Consider the following 23064-nt stretch of genomic DNA (forward strand, 5'->3'; position numbering starts at 1 on the left):
CTCACACACGTGGATTCTCTCCGGCCCACCTCACCCTCACCTTTTGAACGGTCTGGATGAAGACCCAAAGAGCCAGGTTCAAGGCCGGGCTCTGCCACCCACCAGCTGTCTAACTTGGAGAGAGCCCTCAGTCCTTATCTGGAAAATGGGTATGACAGTCCCTCCTCAAAGTGGGGTTAAAGGTAAAAGAGAGGAGGTCTGTAGGGGGCCAGATCAGGGTCCTGAACGTTCCTTCCTTTCCCACCGTCCAGCCGGAGATGTGGTTGGGAAAGTCCAAGGATCCTTCCACTTCCACAAGTTTATTTGGGATCCAAGCCTCACAGAGCGACCCCTTCTAACCTAGTGCCTTTTCCTGCGTGTTGTGGGGAGAAGCACAGCAGATCCCGTTCAGGAACCGAGGAACTCCCGGACACACCCCTTCTCCCCGCCCTCCCACCGTGCCCTGCCCAGGCTCTCGGGCCAGCGGGAAGACTGGACAGTCCCGCGTGCATAGGAGGGCGGGGAGTCCCTGACTCCAAGGGGCTGGGGCCGAGGGGCGGGGTCTCCTAGTACCGCCCCCCGCACCGCCCCGCGCCCGCGGGCTTCCCTGCCAGGTGGAGAGCTAGCAGAGCGGTGCAGCCACCGGACCTCGTCCGTCCCGGAAACACTTCGCAGCGGCTGAGCCGGCCGTAGGCGCCTGGCCAGACGGAGCAGGTGAGGAGCTCGGCTCTTAATAGGGGAGGGGTCAACGCGGGTGAAGGAGGGGGAGCCCTTGTCCTAGCTCATCAGCCTAGCAGGCATTCCCCACTGGGCCCTCACGGAGGAGGGAAGGACATGCAGTGTCACAGTGTCCGCCGGACTTCGCATCTCCCTCTTGGGTGCCAAAGAGCGTATGGTGAGCGAGGAGGGTGGGGCAAGGAGTTTGGGGGCGGGGGCGCAAATACAGGCAAACGCGAACAAGGGAATGAGGCGGTCCCCATTTATTGAGCCCATACTATGTGCCTAGCACATGCTAGGGACCAAGCCTCAGTCTTGGACTCCTACCATTGCCCACCCATTGAAGGCAGGGGTGGAGGGTGGGCACAGGTGCTGTGTAAAAAGGGGAAAAATTGGGCGCCTGGTTGGCTCCTTTGGTACAGCATGCAACTCTTGATCTCGGGGTGGTGGGTTTAAGCTCCACCTTGGGCGTGGAGCCCACTTAATTTTAATTAATTAATTAATTAATTAATTACTTTTTTAAAAGGGGGAAAGTGACAATAAGTTGGTGCTTTTCAGAATCCAGGTGTGAAACCCCATGTATTCCTGTGCAGGAATGGGTCTGATTTCCACACTTAGGCACTTTATCTGGAAAGGGGGAAAGGGTATGAATTATCACTGGGGATGGCTCCAGACGTCCAGCTGGCATGAGGCCGACTGGTGGGACACAGTGGACCATTCTTTGTTCTCCAGTATTTTCTGGGACCCACTGGTGCTCAGCCACTGCTGGAGTAGAGACCCAGGAGGCCTAAAGCCCCCCAGACTGCTAAGAGCGACCCCCAAGCCACCCACAATTAGGGTATCCTTAGCTCACAGCAGCACGTGGCCATCAGTGCAGGTGGAGGCCGTGACGGCAGGCTGATCTGTAGAAGGTGCCCCTGAGGGAGTGGAAGGCCAGTCCAGGCAAGAGGGACTGCGCACCCCAAAATCTGGAGAAGAGATGCTGCCTGGAGAAATGGGGGCAGCTTGGGGGACAGGGGAAAGGTGACTGCAGGGGAGCTAGGAGGCAGGTGGATAGTGAGACTGGTGAGGCCAGCGAGTTCAGCAGAAGCCTCATGAAGCAGGACCTTGAATGTCAAGCTGTGAGCCCAAAAGAACACAAGGAAGCCTAACAGGGATCCTGTGCTCCGTTTCCACCTCTCTCTGGCCAGTCGGCGGCTGCTGCCTTCCCTCCCCACACCCAGCCGTTCCCAGCTCACCAGGGCTACAGCGTTCCCAGCTGTGGTCCTAGAACGGGCTCCTGGACACCATCCTTTTGTGCAAGTAAATGTCAAGTAGATGTGCCCAGCCCATCCTGGGCTCCTGGCCCAGTAAATTCTGGGAGCCAAACCTGGGGGAAGATGACCCTGCAGGAGACAGAGGGGGTAGCAAGTTAGGACGCTGAATGTTCATTTGCTTTTTTCCCTCTTTAGTCCACAGTGGCCACATCTGTGACCCTTGCTGTCCCTCCCCTGTCCCTGCTGGATTCCGAATGGCCTCCTGGTGCTACTGCCTCGTCTACCTCCTGGTACCTGCACGTGAGGGATGCGGGTGGGGCGGCCAAGGGGACTCAAAGCTGCTGGCTTCCAAGTGGGCACCTCTGAGGTCACTGTGAAGGTCACACGAGATAAGCCTTTGGCAATAATAATAGAGTAAAAGTATCCACTGCTGCTGCACCTTTTACATTCATTCAACAGCTTGTTAATTCCTCACAGGGCGGGGCAGCGGGGCGGGGGGAGGTGGAGGGGAGCTGGAAGACAAGCTCAAGGCAGTGAAACAGGCTGCCCAAGATCCCCTCTGGGTGGGACTGGAACCCAGGTCTGACTCCGGAGCTTGGAGCTTCCAACGCATCCGGCAGGAGCACACAGTAGATAATCAGTCACTGACTGACCCAGCCCCCACCTGTCTGCTTCTTTCTCAGATAAGGAGTCTCTCTGGGACCCTCTCCCACTCACCAGCTGAATCAAGGGGCTCCTGGGTCACAGGTTGGTATGAGGGTCCCAGAGGGGTTCCTCCGTCCTCCAGCTCAGCCAGCCTGTGGTCCACCTGGCGCGTTGGCGTCTAAGGCAAAGGAAGGGAGGAGATGCCGTTTAGTTCAGCCCCATCATCCCCAGGCCCTGGACTGAAGGTTTCAACCGCGTCCATCTTATTCTTGGCTCTAGAGAGATGACAAAACAGGCTCAGCAAAGGGGCTAGACCTGGCAGGTCACAGAGCATTGAGCTGCGAATGACTGCTAGCTCAGTGCGCATGGCCGGCCCCACCGGAAGGGTCACATGGCCCACACATTGCTCTCCCACTCTCTCCTCTGACCCTGCAGCTCCAGTGGGTCCCGGGGAGGTGGTGGAGACTGCAGATGGAGTGTGCAAGTTTCCAGGGCAGCACCTGACCTGGTGGCAGGCTCAAGAGGCTTGTGAGCAGAGGTTTGGCCACCTGGCACTCGCGCCCCCTGCTGGGGCCCTGGCTCTACGGCTGTCCAACCCCATCTGGGTGGGCCAAAAAGAGGGCTCTCTTCGGAGAGCCCCGAAAAGGCGTGAGTGTGGGCCCAGGACCTGGGAGGAGGAGGCGGGGGTGCGGGGGTGCAGAGGCTTTGGCGACCTCCAGAGATGGAGCCCACAGTGACAGTCCTCTTGGGTTGAGCCCAGAAGAAGTCCCCGTTGCATCTCCAGTTCCCTTGTTCTGGACTAAAATAGAGGGTTGGCCGCAGGGGTATGAGCACAGGAGCCCCCATTTCTTCCTTCCCGAGAGAGGGAGATACCCCAAAGCCCACAAGGGGCCCTGCAGCTGTGCCAGTGGGTAGCCAGAGGCTGTGCGCCGCTGGGGACACTGAGGGGCTGGCCCGCGTGTCCCCGCAGGCGCGCTCACGTCGGCCGCGCTGGTGTTCGGGGAGCGGACCGCGGACAGGGTGGCACGGCTGCGGTCGCCCCTGCCCGCGCTGGGGGCGCTGACTGCGTGCGCGCACGTGCAGTGGGACGCCGCCTCGCCCGACCCTGCGGCGCTCTTCTCCCTCGCCGCGCCCGCGCTGCCCAACGCGCTGCAGCTGCGCGCCTTCGCCGAGCCCGGCGGCGCGGTGCACGCGGCGCTGGTGGTGCGCGGCCACCACGGGCCCTTCCTCGCCGCCTTCCGCGCCGACGGCCGCTGGCACCACGTGTGCGCCACGTGGGAGCAGCGCGGCGGGCGCTGGACTCTGTTCGCCGACGGGCGGCGGCGCGCCGGGGCGCGGGGACTGGGCGCGGGCCACCCGGTGCCGGCGGGCGGCATCCTCGTGCTGGGCCAGGATCAGGACTCCCTGGGCGGCGGGTTCTCGGCGCGCGATGCCTTCAGCGGCAACCTCACCGACTTCCACCTGTGGGCTCGGGCGCTGAGCCCCGCGGAGCTGCGGCGGGCGCGAGCCTGCGCGCCGCCAGCCGTCGGCCTGCTCTTCCGCTGGGACTTGCGCGCCCTGGACGTCACGCCCTCGCTGCTGCCGCCCCTGCGGGTGCGCCTTCTCTGTCCGGGTACGGCCCGCCCCGCCTTCGGGCTGCTGGGCCCCGCCCTCCCGTTGCTGGGCCCCGCCCCCTGGCTCCCGCAGGCTCCCTCCTGAGCTTGCGACTCCGCCCACGGCTCTCGAACCTGGCCACGCCCAGCTCTGGTTACGCCCTCCCCAAGCCGGTCAGGCAACTACCCAGTCCGAGTAACTTGACTAGGCTCACCCCCTAGCGGCCTTGCCCCACCTTGTGCTGGCTGCAGCACCCTTCACCCAGGTTCGCATGTTGCCCCCTAAGTCGGGGGCTGTGCGTTTTGGCCCCCAAAGGTGTACAAGTGCCTTCAAAGCCCGAACAGGCCGGTGGGTCACAGGGGCTCCTGGGGAGCCACGATACGGGCCTGACCCCTGTCCCATCCCTGCCAGTGCCTTCAGAGGAGTGCCCTACATGGAACCCAGGATCCCGTACTGAGGGCTCTTCGCTCTGCCTTCAACCACGGCCCTTCTTCTGCTGCTACCGGACAGGTGATTCCTGGCAGTGCCCAGGGCTCTGCTGCAGGGGAGGCTGGGTATGGACAAGTGTAGGCCGAGGGGTAGTAAGCAGTTGTCACAAACTGGGAATTCAGAATCTTCTCGAAGTTTCAGGGCCTCCATGGAGTCCAAACTATAGGACGGGGGGGCCAGACAGATCCGGAGGTGAATCCCAGCTGTGTGTCCTTGGGCAAGTGATTTTGCCATTGTATAACTCAGTTTCCCCATCTAGAACACTGTAAGGCTCCAGACACGTAGCAGTGAACACGTTCTTCCTCCTAGAGCAGCAAATGGTGAATGGGGAACCTCTGGGCTGGGTCGCTCGGGACCCAGCCTGGCCTCCCCTCCTTTGCAGAGACTTACCAGCGGCTGCAGGCTGCCCCGTCATGGCCTGGCCAGGATGTTATCAGCCGAGTCAATGCCTTGGCCAACACCACTGTGGTGAGCCCCCCATCCAGGGAGCTGAAGAGTTGAGGACACTCTGGGTCACCTTCCTGCATCTCAGTTTCCTCACCTATAAAGGGGCACCCACCTAACATGTCTTCAGCAATCAATATTGTTCATATTCCCTATTTTGGAGCCCTTGAGAGCTGGGGGCTTGTGATATGTTTGACATGGGCCACCAAGAAGACCCTAGTGGGGCGCAAGTGTGGCTTGCGCTGGGAGATCCCTCTTAACAGCCAGACCTGCCGTAAGGAGCTCCTCTGCCCACAGCTCCTCCCGGGCCCTCTCTCTGAAGTCCATGGACACCTGTCGCCGGCTGAGGCCTGCAGCTTCCTGGGTATCCTGGAGAGAGTCCTGGCAAAGGAGGCGGCTCCCCTGGGGCCTGCGGCACTGCTGGCCATCATCCACTTCCTGAAGAGGGTGACAGCCCTCGGGGCTGGGGAGCCAGATCCCTTGACAGGGCCCTGGGAGCAACTAAGCCAGGGCGTCGTGTCCGTGGCCAGCTTGGTCCTGGAGGAGCAGCTGGCTGGCACGTGGCTCTCAGTCAACGAGGTGAGGCGGGCAGGGGTGGGGGTGGGGGCGGTGGGGGAGGCCTGGGCTCCCATTCCGTCCTTGCCTCCAGCTTCTTGTGTAGCCATGGGCCCGTCAGCACCCATTGCTGAGCTTTATCTCTCCGTCTATCAAAAGAAGCTCCTCTTAAAAAAAAAAAAAAGAGAGAGAGAGAGTTTTTTTTTTTTTTTTTTTTTTTGAGAGAGAGAGAGAGAGAGAAAGCAGAAGCAGGGGGAGCAGCAGAAGGAGAGGGAGAAGCAGATTCCCCACTGAGCAGAGATCCTGACGTGGGGCTCGATCCCAGGACCCTGGGATCGTGACCTGAGCTGAAGGCAGACGCTTAACCCACTAAGCCACCCAGGTGCCCCAGAAGCTCCTCTTTTATCTGTTATGAAAGTTGGACTCCCACACACAACCACGTTTGAAGAATAGTTTCTACAGTTGAAAACAAGAGCCACGAGTCCATAAGGACCTCCCCCATACCCAAGAGTCTGGCGACCCCCCTAAGAGGGAGGACGTCTCCGCTGCGTGTTCAGCCATCTTGTCCTCCACAGCAGCCCAGAGGCTCAGGAGAACAGGACAGCTGCTATCCAGATGGCAAGGGCGTTGGAAACATCCTCTGGCAGAAGTGGCTGTAGGCTTGGGAGCAGTCGGCCTAGAGAAGGGAGAGAACGAGGGGTCGTAGACATCACCTGAAAGTCTCTGGGGCAGGAGGAGCAGAGGTGGGGCCTCTTGGCCTGAGAGGACGGAACCGGGCCTGAGGCTTGGGGATGGGCTGGAGATGACACAACAGGGGGCCCTGGTTCCACGGAATGGCTCCCCCGGGGAAGTGAGCTTCGGAGGGTGCCCAGATGGCAAACGACGGGCCAGCGGGCACGGAGCCCTGGGAGGCCTTTGCCTGGGCTAGGCGATGACGGTTCAGGAGAGGCTCGGAGAGGACAGAGGAGGCCTGTGGGGCCGGGCTTCAGACACCAGCCCGAGGACCCAGGACTCAATCCTGGGCAGCCTGAGCAGCCACTAAGTGTCTGGAGCAGGCCGGACACTTCACAGTTCCCTGGGAACGCGTTCATGACGGTCAGGGCGGGTGGCAGCAGGATGCAGAGCAGGAGGGAGCTGAGGTGCGGCTCCTTCCAGGTGGTCGGCGGCCCCATGGCCTTGGTGGCAAGTGTCCAGCGCCTGGCACCCATGCTGAGCACCGTGCTGACCTCCGAGCGGCCGGGATTGCGTATCCAGCGCCATGGAGCCGGTGAGCCCGTGAGCCAGCGTCCCACCCAGCTGGGCCCTCGGAGCTCAGACGTCTGTTCTCAGCCTCCATCACTTCCAGTCGGTCTCCTGCCTTTGCCGGAGCCGTGCCCTCCCTCCAGATGCCCTCTCTCCCTTGACCTCCTAGCAGACTCCTATCTATCCTTCAGAACCTTGCTGGGGCATCAGCTCCTCCAGGAAGCCTCATCTGGTTTTAGCTCTCCTGATAGTCAGTTCCTCCTTCTGCCCGCACCCCATATGCAAACACATCTTTTTGCATTTTTGGTGATGACCTCCTTCCTCCTGAGGCCCCCCTGAGTACCAGGACCATCTCTGAGTCATTTCTGCCTCTCAGGCCAGACCCCAGTACATACTCAGTGTTTGTGGCTTGACGGATGGAACTTTGGCAAAAACCTGTGTCCTTTGGGAGCCCAGTGGTTTCTGGGGTGCATTGATATTCGGATCCTGGCCCCCGGGGACGCCTCTCAGTGATTCCCCTCTCCTGGACTTGAAGGAGAGGGGAAGCCGACCCTGCCCCGGGGACCGGTTCAGCAGAAAGACCTCCCTCCGGAGGTCCAGCCACCCAGCCCCGTTTGATCCCAGGTCTGGAGGTGCGGAGTCTACACCTGGAGGAAGCCAGCAGAGAGGGCTGTGTGTTCATGATGCCCCGTGGACATCCGGAGGGGCCCGGCCACATCCGTATCCCCGCAGGAGAAGTGAAGCAGCTCCTCAGGAAAGGTGGGTACGGAGGGTGGGGTGGGGAGTGGGTTCCTCTTGGGGTCTGGGTCAGCTCGTGTTGCTAACTCTGCTACTTTGAATAAGTCATCTCACTGTTCAGAGCCTGTTTCCTTGCCTGGAAGACCGTCCTCTTTGTACTTGCCTTGCGGGCGATTACGAGGTTAAAAGCACTTGTCACATCACAGATGTTCGCTGAGTCTCCTCCACTGAGCCACACGTTGCCTCTTGGAAGCGGGTGGTGGAGGAGGCCCGCACGCTTGCTGCCACCTGGGACGGGGGAGGATCAGGACGTGCAGCGAAGGGCCTTAGAGCTGCTGGGTTAAGCGCGTGAGCCGTGGCTGTTTGGAACTCCGGTTCCACCACTTATTAGCTGTGTGACCTTTGGGAAGACAATTAATCTCTATGAGCGTCAGTTTCCCTGTCTGTAAGGTGAGCAGAGCATCTCCCTCGGGGCCAACCCGTGGCACTTGCTCAGACACAGGGTGGGGTCTTGGGCCCCCTCCCACTCAGCCAGGCCTCTCCGGAGTCACCGTGATCCACAGCTGGTTCAGCTCCAGTATCTTCCAGCACACCCTAGGGGAGCCTGGCCTGGAGCCCCAGGCCCCTGACAGCTCAGAAGAGGCGAGCAAGACGCAGAGGTGAGTGGGGCCCAGCCAGTAGGCTGCTGAGGGTCTGGATTCCCTCCCCAGGGAGGGCCAGGCCTCCATCCCATCTCAGAGCCCTCATTCTGATAGGCAAATCTGCCTTTAGCCAGGACCAAACCCTCCCCATCCCCAACACACACAATACTGAGTGTGCCCCTAGAACCTGGCTCAACTGCTGTCTGGGGTCCAGGCTTCAGTGTTGAGACTCAGGGAGAAGACCAGACTTACTGAATTTCCTAGCAAGTCCCCAAGGCAAAACTGGAACTAGTATGCCCTAATTCCAAGCACAGGACATTTCCTGATGTTTCTTTGGACACAGAGGGTGTCATCTCTGCATATTCAGGCCATCCACAACCTCTCCTGCATAGTCAGCTGGTGCCCTTAAAAGCTCCCTTTCTCCCCACAGGTTTCTAAGCACCCGGGTGGGCTCGGCCATCATCTCCTCTGAGGTATGGGATGAGACCGGGGAGGTCAGCACAGCCGTGACGTTTCACCTGAAGCACCAGGCCCAGGTACTGGGCACAGGGGTTGCTTCTGGGAACTGCCACCCCACTTCACTTATCCTGGTTTGGTGTCCTCCTTCCCCAATATGCATTCAATTGAACAAAGGTCTAAAAATGTACAAGAAAAATACTCATTCCCAAGGCACCCCATTGTCTTCCAGGGACCTGAAAGGGAATTGGTTTATTACACACTCACTTTGTGCTGGAGGACTTAAATAAGCAACGTCCATGTAATTCTCCTACTGCCCATTCGACATAGGCGAAGAGTGAGCTTGGCGGAGGGGCTATGATGGGCCCCAGCCTGTAAGTGGCAGAGCTGGGATTTCATTATCTTTGTGCATGACTCGAAACATTGGTGGTTCCCGTTGGAACATCCAGGGACATGTGCAGAGACCGGCACAGTCACGTGCTCCTGAGAGCTGGAAGAGCCCGAGCCTCCACCAAGGGGGACTGGGCAAAAAGCCATACGCAGCTACGCGCTGGAATCGTCCATCCGCTAGGGTTAGGCAAGGAACAGTTCTTTTTCTATAAACTGATCCGGAAAGATCACCAAAAAACGTTGTTTCATTTCATTATGTGAAATACACAAATTCCTTCCTGCTTTTGCAACGTTAGTTTCAGAGAAATCTAAAGTTGACTTTTACCCACAACCACTAATCCTAGACACGAACACACACATACACACCCCCCACAGTTTATTAGTCTTCGGTATGTCATCCCAAGACTGTAAAAATCAATCTCCATACACTGCAACATCCATTTTAAGTATACAACGTGGTGGGTTTTGACCTGCATATACACTCAGGGACCACTGCCCCAAGCAAGGTAAAGACCATTTCCACCTTCCCAGTGGGCTTCCCAAAGGCAGGTTTCCCTCCCTTTCACCCCAGGGAAACACTGATCTGCTTCTTGTGACTGTAGATTCTGTCTGTCTTTTCCAGTGTTTCCCATAAATGGAACCATAGTGTACGCTGTGCTCTGGGGTCTTTTGTCACTGGAGGTTTTTGGAGAATCATCCGTATTGATTCCCATTTCAATAATTTGCTTCTCTTTTCTGCTGAGTAAGATTCCACTATATGGACATACAATGATTAGTTTGTCCTGATTTCTATAGTTTTTTCTGAAATTTTTCCTAAAGCCGCAATTTTGGTTTTTTGTTTTTCCGTTTGCAAAATCAAAGTCCTGGCTCCTTCAGCTGAGTCACGTGAACATTTGTGTTTCTTGCTTTCCCTGAATGTGTTTTCTGCATTGTCTCAGTCACAGATGTCCCTTTTCCACCCTGTCTTTTGTCATGGCTGCAGAATCCTAGCATGTATAGGCTTTGATCAAGGTCAAGTCCAGAGCCACCCCTTCCCCAGCAAGGGTCCAAAATGAACTTGGGTTCTGCAGGGTTTTTTCGATTACTATGACCCTGCCTGACTCTGCCAGAAAGCAAGAGAGATCACAGAGGGAGAGGGACAAGCAGACTCCCCACTGAGCAGGGAGCCCTACACGGGGCTCAATCCCAGGACCCTGAGATCATGACCTGAGCTAAAGTCAGATGCTTAACCAACTGAGCCACCCAGGTCCCCCAACAATCATCCATTTTAAAAGCAATCAACAGGTTTTCTTTGTGTTCCCAGCACCCAACATAGATTCAGATACTTAGAAAGAAATATTACAGGTGAATGAATACATGAGATGATAATTCAGTCAGCCCAAGAAATGCCACATTCTCTAGAGAATCACAGAGTGGCCGAAATAACATAACCAAGTCAGGGCCCACCCTCAGCTCTGTGCTGTGTGATCTTGGGCAGACTAACATCCCTCTCTGAAGCTCAATTTCCTCATCTGAAATTACATGAATTTATGCCTGTCTCCAAGGTTGTTATGAAGATCGGCCACAATAAAGGACATGAAGAACATGACACAGAGTCTCCTGTTCTAGTGAGGTCACACTGCTGTTACCCTTGTCCGTGGGGACACATAGCCCACGTCCTGAACTCAGGCTGCTTTCTCTGCCTGCACTGGGGCTGGTACCACAGGTTGCTTAATGACATCTTCTAAAATCCATGTAGTTGTCATTGTTTAATTACCAAAGAATTAATATGTTCATTATGACACATTCAAACTGAGACCTAGCCATGACTGAATTAGCTGTGCATTTAATCCCAGACTTCTTGTGTGTATGGGTTCACAATTACATAGACCGTATGTATGTATTTTTTTTTTTTACATAAGTTAGTTCATACTATGCGTGATGATATGCGGCTTTTTTCTTTATTCAGCAAAGTATAACGGAGCTCTTTCCCTGCCGGTAGATAGAGACCTGTCTGTTCATCTTGCCAGGTGCAGAGCTGGTCCCCAAGAGGGACGAGTCACAGTGGTTTAACCGCTCCCCAAAGGATGGGCATTTAACTTGTTCCCAGTATTTCAATATCACACATGATGTTAGCACACCAGCCTCCTGCCCTTCCCTCCTCTCTGGCTCCCCACTGGCCTTTTTCCCGACCTCTTCACCTGTGACCCACACTGGGCAACCCCTGGTCCATCCAACTCAGAGACCTCACCATCCCCCTGCACCCTCCTGGTCTCCGCTCTCCATACACATCCACGCCCCTGCCCCAGGCCCCCCATATACACTCACACGCCTGCTCTCGCCCTGTTTCCTGCCCTCAGGCCTTCCCGCTGAGACTGGTGCAGCCTGTCTGCGCTTTCTGGAACTTCAGTATCAGGTGAGTTTCCACTTCCCAGTTCTTTAATTAAGGCAATTTGGTGTTAGTTTTTTTTTTTTTTAAGCCATCCATTCTGCTTGAGGGTGAGGTGTGTTTTGGGTCGCCAGTCACCACCTCTCTTGCCTTGGGCCCCTCCTCAACTCCAGGACAAGTTGGAGCAAGAGAAGCTGTTACCCAGGAGATAGTGAGCTCCCCATCATGGGAGATACACGAGCTCACTCCGTGGGGTGCCTAGGGAGAGACCCATCTGTCAAATAGGTGTTAGACTTGATATGTCCCAGGCCAGGGTGCTTGGATGTTTGAAGGAGCGGAAGACGGTTCAGAGATGAGCCCCAGCTCCCAGCCCTGGATCCTTGGCTGAACGTCGATCACTGTCACTTAGTAATTAATGCCATTAATCAGTTGTAATTACTGGTCTTGGCCCCATGGTCCCCTATCATCCCTAAGAGTGTTAAGTCCATTTTACAGATGGGAAACTGAGGCCCCAGGAAGGGCAGAGGCTTGCCCCAAGTCGCAAAGCTGGTTAGCGGCAGAGTGGCGATGGGCCCCAAGCTTTGGAGAGAGGCTGTCCCCTGCTTGCCACCTACCCCCACTCCCACGTCCTTCCCATTTCAAGAGCCCTTCTGTTCCCTGCCCTCCCCCAGCCCGGACACAGGGGGCTCATGGGCCACCGCTGGCTGCTCTGTGGCCGCCCTGTACGAGGCCTCCACCGCCTGCTTCTGCAACCACAGCACCAACTTTGCGGTCCTGCTGCAGGTGTATGACGTTCAGGTGAGTCCCAGGAAGATAGGGTTGGGACAGGAGCATGGGGGAAGGCGATGTCAGAGCCAGGTCTTAAAGGGTGACCAAGAACTGAACAGAAAGGCATCCCCAGCAGAGGGCCAGTCCGAGCAAAGGCAAGGAGACTAGAAGGGGCAGGCCAACTCTGACACATTTGAGAACTTCGACGTCTCTGGAGCTGCCTGTGCCGGGCCCAGGAGTGGAAGAAGGTGGAGGGATGAGTGGCAGGGGTCAGAGCCCAGAGCCCAGGATGCTCAGGCGCTCAGATGGCGATCCTATAGATCCTATCTGCTGGGGACCGTCGTCAATGTGTTCAGCAGGTGTTGCTTTGCCCCAAGGGCGCCCTCTGGTGCCAGGAGTGAGCTGGAGGGGCAGAGAGCCTCAAGGGGTCTGCGGGCAGGGGGCAGGCCCTGCATGGGGGGACAGCGGGCCAATGGAGGACACAGGACTGACGGAGGAGGAGGTGGTCTTGGACAAAGGCCTGGGGAGCCGGGGGGTGAGGGAGTCATCTCAGAGGTGGGTGGGGCAGGCCACGGGGCTGAGGGTTTCGGGGTGGGAGAGGCCTCAGCTGGAGACGAAGGGCCCACAGGTGAAGCCATGGCTGAGATGAGGTCAGAAGTAACTGAGGCCAAACCAAGGGAGGCCCCGGAAAGACCCAGCATTTACACCCAATCCCAAGAGCAGAGCCGGACCGGCGTGCTCACTCGAGCTGACAAGGGACTCGGAGGGGTCACTTGCTAAGAGACTGAGTGACACAGGGCCAGAGGCTCAGGAATGCCAGCATTCCTTGGCGTGTTGGGGAGTACACTAGAGAAACATGCTACAGACACTTTTGTCCTGTAAAAACAGAGAGTAGCCATGTTTGCGTGTGAGCTCCATGCCCCCTCCCCCCAGCGTGGGGGGGGTGTTGTGACATGCCATCCTCTCCCTGTGGCTGCCTCAGTCACCTCCCAGCCAGGGCTCTTAAGAGCTTTGACATCAGCAAAAGCGGGACCGGTCAGGGCCAGGTTAGGGAGAGCCAGCAGGAGAGGACAGGCGAATGCTCTTGTATTAAGTGCCTGCTGTATGTAAGCCTGGCCTTGCCGGCTGCTGCCGTTGCCATCCCTGCGTCACCGCAACAAGGAGGCCTGGGGAGCCTTGCTGGACTGGGACAGGGCAAGACCTGGTCTGCTCAGTTCGGGGCTGTGATGGGGTTACTGTCCTCCGGGGTCTTCGGCCGTCCCGCAGAGGAGTGCCGAGGAGGAGTCACTGCTGAGGACACTCTCGTTTGTGGGCTGCGGCGTGTCCTTCTGTGCCCTGGCCACCACCTTCTTGCTCTTCCTGGCAGCCGGGTGAGACGAGCTCCCGTTGTGTCCATCCTTGTCCAAGAAGCCCCTGGCCCAGGGTCTCCCTTAGGGCTGTGGGCCCCCATGAAGCCACCATCTCTGTCTTCATTAGCTCACCCACAGGGACCCAAGCAGGCAGGGGCGGATAGTGGGTGGGGGCTGCTAGTGGTGACCTTGTTGACGGACCCCTGCCTGTCCAGGGTCTCCAAGTCAGAGCGAGCCACGGTCCACAAGAACCTTACCTTCTCCCTGGCCTCGGCCGAGGGCTTCCTCATGGCCAGCGAGTGGGCAAAGGCCAATAAGGTGGGCACCCAGCAGGTGTGCTTGTGAGTTCAGAGGGGACCAGCCGTTTCTGGATTGCCCCCCACTTCACTTGGGTCCATTTCCTGGGGGGAGCATGGCCCAGAGATGAACAAAGCCCTGAATGCTGGAAGTGGGCGGGGGGCGCTGTCCAGAGACCTTCCCCACGGATACGTCCTTTCGTTGGTGATGCCAGACACGGGCATGGGACCCAGAGCTGGGCTGAGCCCACAGCTGGCCTTGGTGGGGCTCTGCCACCCTCCCACCCACAGGTGGCCTGTGTGGCGGTCACAGCCGTAATGCACCTCCTCTTTTTGGTGGCATTCTCCTGGATGTTGGTGGAGGGCCTCCTGCTCTGGAGCAAGGTGGTGGTCGTGAGCATGCGCCCGGGCCCCCGGATGGCACTTTACTACACCACAGGCTGGGGTGAGGCCCCCATGCTCCCCACTCCTGCTCTGTTCTCAAGTCTGCTTCGTGTGGCCTCTCGCTGTCCGACACCCTCCAGTCACCGTCTCCACCTGGGATCCAGAGCCCCACCCCGAGCTCCCCGTGCCCACAGTGCACCTGCTGCCACGGACAGCCCTGGGCGGCCGCTCAGGGCGGGGCGGAGAAGAGGTCCTGGGGGCGGGGCCAGGTTCTGGGGGCGGGGCCAGGTTCTGGGGGCGGGGCCAGGTTCTGGGGGCGGGGCCAGGTCTGGGAGAGTACAGGCTGGCGGCCTAGTCCAAAGGACACTCGTTCTTCTCCTAGGTGTGCCTGCAGCCATTGTCGCCGTCACCCTGGTCCTGTCTCCCCATGACTATGTGGCAGCCGGGCACTGCTGGCTCAACGTGCACGCAGACATCATCTGGGCCTTTGTGGGGCCTGTGCTCTTCGTGCTGACTGTGAGCGGGGTGATCTGCGGGCCTAGAGGGATGGGCAGGTCTCGCTGAGGAAGGCGGAGGCCCTCTCACCCGCTGACGCCCGGTGTCCAGGCCAACACGTGCATCCTGGTCCGCGTAGTGATGGTCACTGTGGCCAGCGCCCGCCGCCGTGCCCGCATGCTGAGCCCACGGCCCTGCCTGCAGGAGCAGGTCAGGATCCAGACATGGTGAGGCCCAGAAGTGGGGGACCACACGAGAGGCTCACTGGATGGGGGCCTGTGCGAGTCTGTGGCGGCAGGATGTGGTCCTAAGGCCATGTGTGCTCGCCGAGCCAAGGCCGGACCTGAGCAGGTGTCGCATGCTCATGTGTGTGGACAAGGGTGAGCACGTGACCTCGCAAGTCACCTGGGGGGCAGTAATCAGTCCTAAGTGCTGAGGGGTGGGAGGGTTTGTAGACACAAGCCGCTGCCCTGGGGGCTCACTGTCTACCCTTAGCACGGATGGCCTGGTAGGGACAAGGTAGGGGAGACCCCTAGATCAGGCAGTCCCCAGAAGTTTAGGTTCAGAGTGAGGATTTAGGTCCCTACCCCTGCAAGAACTCTCCTCACTCTCCAGGGCCATGTCCTGCTGAAAGGAGGATGCCCCTGGCCTTCCTCTCCCCGCCCCCATTCTCTGCTAAGGGCAGGGCAGCCCAAGCCAGTGGGTCCCTGAAAAGCCGGGGAGCCCCAGGGGTCCCTGAGAAGGGAAGATTTTGGACTCCATGCCACCTGGATCCCCTCCCCAGTCCTTAGCCCTCCCTCTGGGCAGCTGCCGCACCCTTCCTCTGAGCCAGGTTTGGGACTGGGACCCCATCTCCCCAGTGCCAACCACTTCTGGGTCTGAGAAGGGACAGCCAAGTCCCGCTGAAGCCCCCAGCTGCACCTAAGTCCTGAGCAGCGGTCCCCGGTCTGCACGTCCGACCCCCTTCTCCAGGCACCTCCCACGTGCTGCCCTACCCAGCAGCCCGCAGGGATTCCCAGGCCAGCCTGGCCTCCCTCAGCCCGGCCCGCTCTCCTGCAGGGCCATGGTGAAGCCGGTGCTGGTCCTGCTGCCCGTCCTGGGCCTGACCTGGCTGGTCGGCGTGCTGGTGCACCTCAGCCCGGCTTGGGCCTATGCCGCCGTGGGCCTCAATTCCTTCCAGGTACTTCTAGGCCCTGGACCACCTGGGACCAGGGCTCTGACACGTAGTGGAGCTCAGAGGGAGTAACTGGGTTGTCAGGAGTGTCCTGTCGGTCATGGGAGGCACCAACAGCGACTAGGGGACATTGTCAAGAAGCAGGAGGTTGAGGGCGAGAGTGGGAGCCAACCCTCGAATCAAAGAGGCAGCACATCACGGAGGATTTTGTGCCCCTTTTACAGTTGAGGGAGCTGAGGTCCAGACCTTCAGGGGTGTGGCAGCGGTTCCAGGCCCCGGGCTGGCGCTAGAGCCACTTCAGGCCTCAGCAGGAAGCCAAGGATGGGGCGCAGGACCTCTGGGACCTCTGCCCTCAGGCTCAGGGGGGCCCGCTGTGGGGCACTGGTGAGGACGGCAGTGAGGAGAGGCTGTGTCAGGAGGACAACACTCAGCCCACGTGAAAGAGGCCGTCACAGGGGCGCCGCCGCAGGAGGCCTCCCGTGGGCCTGTGTCCAGGAGTCTCTGAGAGGGGTCAGACTTGGTCCTTGTCCTCAGAGGGGTGGCGGTCCTGTGGGGAGACCTAGACATAGACACAGACAAGCACACCTCAGGGGCCTGAGTGCTGGGAGGGAGGTGGGTCCCGGCAGGGCCTCTCCACCCCTGCCCTTCCCCTCAGCCTCCCTTGCACCCCTGGCCCCTCTTCCTGCTGTCCGCCCTTACGCCTCCCAGCTCCTGTCAGGGCTGAGAAAAGGGGTGGCTTGGGGATGGACAAAGAAAGCTCAGGAAATAAGGTACAAATTCTGTCCAGACTCCACGTGTCCCAGAGGTCCTCCTGGGGGCCTTTCTGCGCCTCCTGGGATGAAGGGCCCAAGGGTATTAACAGCCACTTAGATGCCCACATGCTCTGAGGCCCGGGACAGAGCCTCTGTCCTGTATTTCTATTTGCGAACAGGCCTTACACATGAGGAGACACACCCCGTGAAGTCATGGCCCAAGGCCTCGCGGGAGGAAGGAACGGGGAGGGAGGGGGCGGGGAGGGGGGGCGGCCAGCCGAATGTGGCCTGGCTGATTCCTGGAAGAGCTGCAGAGATTGTGGGGGTGGGGAGTGGAGGGGGGCGGATCTGGCATCAGGAAGGGTCCGATCCAGTCGTTCATCCATCCTCCTGATACGTGTCGAACGCCTGGGAGGTGCCGGCTCCGGGCACTTTTCCAGGCAGTAGGGACAGAGCAGGAACGGAGGCTACAAAATGCCGTGTTCTTGCGGAGCCGGCCACGGCCAAGGCCAGGCGTGAAGTCTTGGGCGGGGGCAGGGAGCGAGGAAGGGTGCCGTGGGTAGTGACTACCAGGTCCTGGTCCATGTCTCCTTCTCGGCCTGGGCCGTGGGGACCCTCGGCCAGGCGTGGGAGTGGAGACGGGAAAGAAGGGGCCGCTGCTGGGGGAGCATGGAGGCGCCAGGCCCAGAGACGGGCCCAGAAAATGAAGAAAATCGGGGCTTCCAGATATTGGCAAAGAAGCACAGCTCCCAGACGCCTGTGTGGGCCTGAGCAGTGGGGGACAGAGGACAGCGCTACACCCCTTCCTGGACACAGACAAGCCCTTCCTCAAGCCCCACGCCTCCAGAGCATCCTGGGTTCAAACGTGGGCCCTGCTGGGTTAGCCTGCGACCCTGCCTGGGGTGCCCCCACCCCCCTCCGGGGGTGGCCAGGTGGCAGCAGCCCGTTGCCACGGCCACCACCGCAGTGGCCACCTCCCCGCCCTCCATCCTCTGTCCCCCTCCCTCCTTTCCTCTCCCCTTGTCTCGCTTCTTCGTCTCTGTCTCTGAATTTTCTCTGAGGTTCCTTCTCCATCCCCTTCTCCTCTGGCATGGTCCTCCCTCTATGTGTCCCTTTCTGTTGACCCCTGACGCCCCCAGCTTTTGTCCTTGAGCGTGACCCCCCCCCTCCTCCCAGTGAGCCACAGACCTTCCTTGCCAAGGTCTCCTGCTGAAAGAGGGAAAAGGCTGCCTTACGGGGTCAGCTGGCGCGTGACCTGGGCCCACCCTGCCACTCCCGACACCGTCTCCGGGAAGGTCCCCCAGTCAGGCTGAGTTCCCTGGGTCCTTCCCCACGCCTGGCCTTGCCTCTCCTGCTGCCATCCCTCCCTGTCCTCCTCACCCCACCCACCTCCGGGTGTCCCTCTCGCACTGTGGCAGGGCCATCAGCTGGGCAGGACCTGCCCTCAGGACCGCCCTCAGGACCGCCCTCCTTCCCTGCAGCAGGCCTGGGGCAGAGGGACTGAGCTCAGCAGAGCCTCACTCCCTCTGTAGCGCTGATGTGTCTTGTCCCGGTGCGGCGTCCTGCTGGGAGGCCCAGACGAGTTGAGACAAGGCTCAGCCTCCACATCTCTCTGCAGGGGATTCTAGTCTCCGCCTCATGGGATCCTGGTGGGGTTCAACGGAGGTGATGTTTGCAAAGGGCAGAGCGCCCCACGTGGCACCCTCCAGGAGCACCATGGGCGGCAGGACCTTTGTGGGCTCTGTGCTGGAGAGAGCTCGCTAGTGCCCAGGATGCGAGCACCGGGCCACACGCCCACGGCAGGGCATGGCGGAGGCTGAGAGGCCGAGGGGACATGGGGGCAGGCTGGGGACAGAGGAACCACTGAGGGGACACAGAAAGGGTGCTTCCTGGAGGGAGAATCACTCCTCCAGGAAGGGAGGAGAATGTTTTAGGTCAGGGAAATATGGGGGGAGCCAGCGAGACATGAAGGGGGGAACACGTGAGCTGGCGAGAAATGGGACAGGAGGAGACATGGGGGCCAGACCATGCAGGGTCCCCAGAGCTGTTGTAAGGGGCTCGGATGTCATCCCGGGGGTGCCAGGGAGCCTTGGAGAATGCTAGGCGGGGAGGTGCTGGCGGGGCTGCGTGGAGTTTGGAAAGCTGCCTTTGTTTGTTTGAAAGGCTGCAGAGGGAAGACAGGCTAGCTGGGAGTGGGGAGGGGCGGGAATCTGGGGGGCACCAGGGTCTGTCTTAGGGTGGAGGGTGGTACGAACCCAGTTAGGGGCTAAGAACCAGGGGGAGCAGCCAGGCTCTGAGGCTGAAGCTAGAAGGCCTCAAGGAGGGCCCCTGGACCCCAATCTGTGTCCTCCAGTCTGAGCCTCCGGGCAGGGGCTGTGGCCTGTCCAGGTAGAATCTGAAGAAGGCCTAGGCTCCGAATTCCACCCGCTGGGTCACCCTTTGGCCTAGGACTCATTGTTCTGTCCCCTGCCCCAGGCCCTAGGGTCCTGCCCCATCAAACAGGAAGGATTAACCCACCCCCACCCTCTCAGCATGGAGCTGCTATGAGGGTCGTCACCCTGTGTGTGACGGTACTTCATGAGTGGCCGGGCCTCACATGTGTGAGCAGGAAGAGCCAGCTACAGCCCAGACACTGTGCTGAGTCCTTCACACACAGCAGGAACTGAGTCCTGGCTTCTGCTTTCCAGAAGAAGAGACAGAGGGTCAGAGAGACACGCAGCTAGAGGCATGAATCAGCATGCATTCACACATCTGCTGTCCCAGGACTGGAGTTAGCCTTGATTTCAGGAACTCCTGCAGCCATGATGAGGCTGTGAGGATGGGGCAGGTTGGTGTGGGGGGACAAAGAGGGACAAGAGGGCAGAGAGGCTGTCTGGTGGCCAGAGGCTGAAGGTATGGGGTCAGGTAGGGGAGGGCCCCTTCTGGTTCTCTCTGCCATAGAATGTCACAGATGTCCCCTCCCAAGTGCAGGAGGGGGACAGAGTAGGATTTGTGTTCATCCGCCTATGTCTCTCAGTGTCTCTGTGTATCTCTGGGTGTGTCTCTGTTGTGGCCCTGGGGCCAAGCGGTGGAGGGGGCTGGCTCCAAGGCAGTGACACCCATCCACATGCTGGGTCTGTCCCCAGGGGCCGTACATCTTCCTGGTCTATGCCGCCTACAACGGGGAGGTGAGTTGGGGGTATGGGTGGCTGGGGGGTGGGATGGGCAGGGCTAACTTGCAGGGCACCTGTGCCTGGGGGTCAGGGCGAGGGGCCTAGGCCTGACCCTGATGCCCAACCCCCAGGTCCGGAGCGCCCTGCAGAGGATGACGGAGAAAAAGGCAACAGAGGCATTCACGGTGGGTGCGGGCAGGTGGGGATCCTGGGGCGGGAGGCCCCACTCCCTACCAGGATTCCAGTGCCCACACCCCTTCCTTTCAGGCCTGCTCCAGCCCCATGGGCCCAGCGTCCCACCCGAGGTCCCTGGGTCCCTGGGAGGTGGCTCAGGACAGCCCTGCAGCCTTGGCTCCAGCCCGAAGACACTTGGCTCTTAGAGGTAAGGCCACACCAGTCCCCAGTCTGTACTACCCAGAGCCTTGGTTTCTCTGGTGCACAGGTAAAACTGGGAAGGCAATAGCAATCCTGTTAGCCCATCTGAAAGGCAAAGAGACTGAGGCCCAGGGAATTCTCCAAGCATGGCGCCTGGAGGGTGGCTTAAAAGTGGCTTATTTTTTTCCACCACCACCAGGGAACAGGGGCCCCAGCTGCCCTGCCCAGAGGCAGGGCTTGACCAGGGTCACGTTCCTTGGGTCTCTGTCCAAAGGGTGTTTGGGGGTTCCAAAGCCAGGTGGGTAGATGAGGTTTGGGGCCCAGAGACAGAGCATGGGCTGAATGACTTCACGGCTAGGCTTGGAGTTTCAGTCCCATCTCCTAGTTTACCTGCTGTGTGCCCTCGGGCATGTTACCTTCCCTCTCTGGGCCTTAGTTTCTTCATTAATCTGTGGAGTAAACCTTTGAGTGGATCCTTAGGGTCTTTGATTACGAGGTCCTGTCCAGGGCTGGAGAGCAGAGAGTGAGCTTCCTGTCTCAGTCTCTGAAAAGGGTTTTTCTCCTGTAGGGACCCACAGCCCCAGAATCCCCACAACCTTCTCCTCCATTGCAGAACCTGAGAGGCCGGTGAGGCTGGGACAAGGGTGGCAGGGTGCTAGCAAGTATGTCCCACAGGGTAGGGGAAACCACAGGGACTAGGGGAGGGGTGGGGGGCTTCCTCTGGAGACCGGAGGAGCCCTATTCCTCAGTTACCAGGTGGTAGGGCCCTGGGAGCCGCCGGGCAGAATCTGAATGCCAAGGCCACTGGGGGTGGAGGAGTCATTACCAAGGTTTTCCAGGGCCCCCAGGGCAAGGGGGAACAGGAGTGGGGGGCCCCCTCCCCTGACGATCTCGTCTGTCCTCAGGCTGTGGAGCTGACAGCATTCAAGGTGTCAGGTACAACTACCCCTGCCAGGAGGCTCCCCTTTTCCCCTTGGCACCTGGGCCCCCCCTCCCCTGCAGCCCCACTGCACCAGGATGGAAGCGATCGGAGAAGCGAGCGCACCCCGCCTCCCACCGCTTGCGGGGCCCTTCCTCTTGCTCTGCTCCTTGCTGGTGCCCAAAGTCCCCCATTAGCACACTGGGGGCCTGTCAGGAAAGGGCAGTGCTCTTTGGGAGAGGCGCACTCGGGGGATAGGTTTGGGACCCCTTCCCAGAGCGGGTGCTGCAGGAGGGGCAGTGAGCCGGGAGCCTGCCTTCCTCTGTGCACCTGCTCTGTCTGCACCCTCCCCCCGCGCCCCCCCAGGCCCAGCGCTCTCAGAGCCCCTACCCTGATGCCTCCTGGGCGGAAAGGACTTCCAAACCCGGTGAGAAGAGAGCATTTCCCTCTCAGGCTCCGTTCCCCAACCACAGGGCTGATGGGGGCCTGCAGGCAGTGGGGCGAGAGGGGAACCCAGGGGCCTCTGGCCCCTGTCAGCCTCTCTTAGCCTGAGTCCCCCAGTCTTAGAGCACAGCTGGCTGTAGGAGGGCCTGCCAGGCACCGCCCCGCCTCGAGCCGAGGGATCCTTCCCAGCATGGGCAAGAGGCCTGTTTGTCCGGCTCTAACTGGGGCTGGGCTCAGGGCGAAAGCCTCGCGTTGGCTGACTCCTTTAACCTGGGGACCTGGGGAAACTATCCTCCCATTGTGCAGATGGGGAAAGTGAGGCACCGGGGCAGTCACACCGGTGTAAGCGGAGGCACATTCGAAACCCTAGTCAGTGGGACCCCAGGCTCCCGCGGACCTCCCTCCCCTGCCTGGTGTCCCCGGTACCCTGGAGCCTCGGCTCCCCCTTCCGCAACGTGGGCAGGAGGCGCCCCCTGCAGGCCGGCGCGCGGTGGGCCTTCCGCGGGGCCGACAGCACCCCCGCTCCCTCGAGCCCCCGCGCCCCCGCCCCCCACCCCCGCCCCTCCCCCCACCCCCGCAGGCGAGGCGCCGGTGGGAACAAGAGCGGTAGCGGCGCCTCTGCGCTCAAGTGACAGCGCCTTTGTCTCTGCTGAATGGGTGCGTTGCTAAGGCCGCTCGTAGCAACGAGCCGCTTCCACCTCGGCCCGCGGCGGCCCCACCCTCCGGACCCCCAACCTGCATCGCCCTCCCTCCCGACGCCCCAGCCCCCTCCCCCTCCGCACCTCGCGACCTTCTCAGGTGGCCCGAGACGAAGTGCGGGGGAGCGAAGGCTGCCAGCCCCGGTCCCTCACGAGGCAGCCACCGCCCTTCCTGAAAGCTTCTGGGCATCAGGTGTTCTTCGAGAGAAACTGAGGCTCCGAGGGAGGGAATGGGGGACACTGCCCAGGGTCCCCGGGGGCCAGAATCCCCCTGAAAACTTTCCTCCAGCCTCAGTTTCCAGACCCCTCCAGGGATCCCCACCATGATCCTCTGCCAGCTCAGCCCCCCACCCTTCCTCCCAGGTTTCTAGAGAGAGTGTGTGCAGACTTTACCCCAGGCTCGTTGTGGGGACCTCTGAAAGGTCCCACTGGGGGCCCCTGAAGGACAGACAGCGGCCTCAGCCTCCCCCTGCTTCCAGTAGGACCCCTGCCGGGGGGCGGTGCCAACGCAGCTGCACCCCACAGCCCAGGCCCCCCCAACTTTGACCAAGATTGGCCCCCGCACACCCTTCCCACCTACCTTGAAGTTCTGACAGCCCCGTGGAAGCTCGTAATAAACGGTACTCCTGTGACCCGTTCCTCCCTGGGGGTCACCCTGGCCTGGGGAGGGGGACAGGATGCTGATGGGAGGGTGGGACAAGGGTCGGGGCGCTTTGTCTTCGGGATTCAGACAGCCCCAGTTTCA

The 23064-nt window shown here is 60.0% G+C and overlaps 1 protein-coding gene across 1 annotated transcript; it reads left to right on the plus strand.

Annotated features, from left to right (window-relative positions):
- Positions 1-2206: 2206 nt before the first annotated feature.
- Positions 2207-22533, plus strand: ADGRD2 (adhesion G protein-coupled receptor D2; the record flags this gene model as incomplete). Its single annotated transcript, XM_080820244.1, has 25 exons — positions 2207-2252; positions 3033-3245; positions 3568-4209; positions 4602-4700; positions 5062-5147; positions 5421-5702; positions 6834-6945; positions 7515-7679; positions 8194-8317; positions 8730-8835; positions 11485-11540; positions 12185-12311; positions 13548-13651; positions 13846-13948; positions 14218-14371; positions 14693-14826; positions 14917-15032; positions 15865-15985; positions 19857-19898; positions 20015-20072; positions 20176-20265; positions 20827-20885; positions 21164-21194; positions 22202-22278; positions 22420-22533. 25 exons carry the CDS (start codon positions 2207-2209, stop codon positions 22531-22533), a joined length of 3261 nt encoding a protein of 1086 aa, XP_080676370.1.
- Positions 22534-23064: the final 531 nt, after the last annotated feature.

This window comes from Martes martes, assembly GCF_963455335.1.
Source record: "Martes martes genome assembly, chromosome: 12".
In the NCBI taxonomy this organism is placed as follows: Eukaryota; Metazoa; Chordata; class Mammalia; order Carnivora; family Mustelidae; genus Martes; species Martes martes.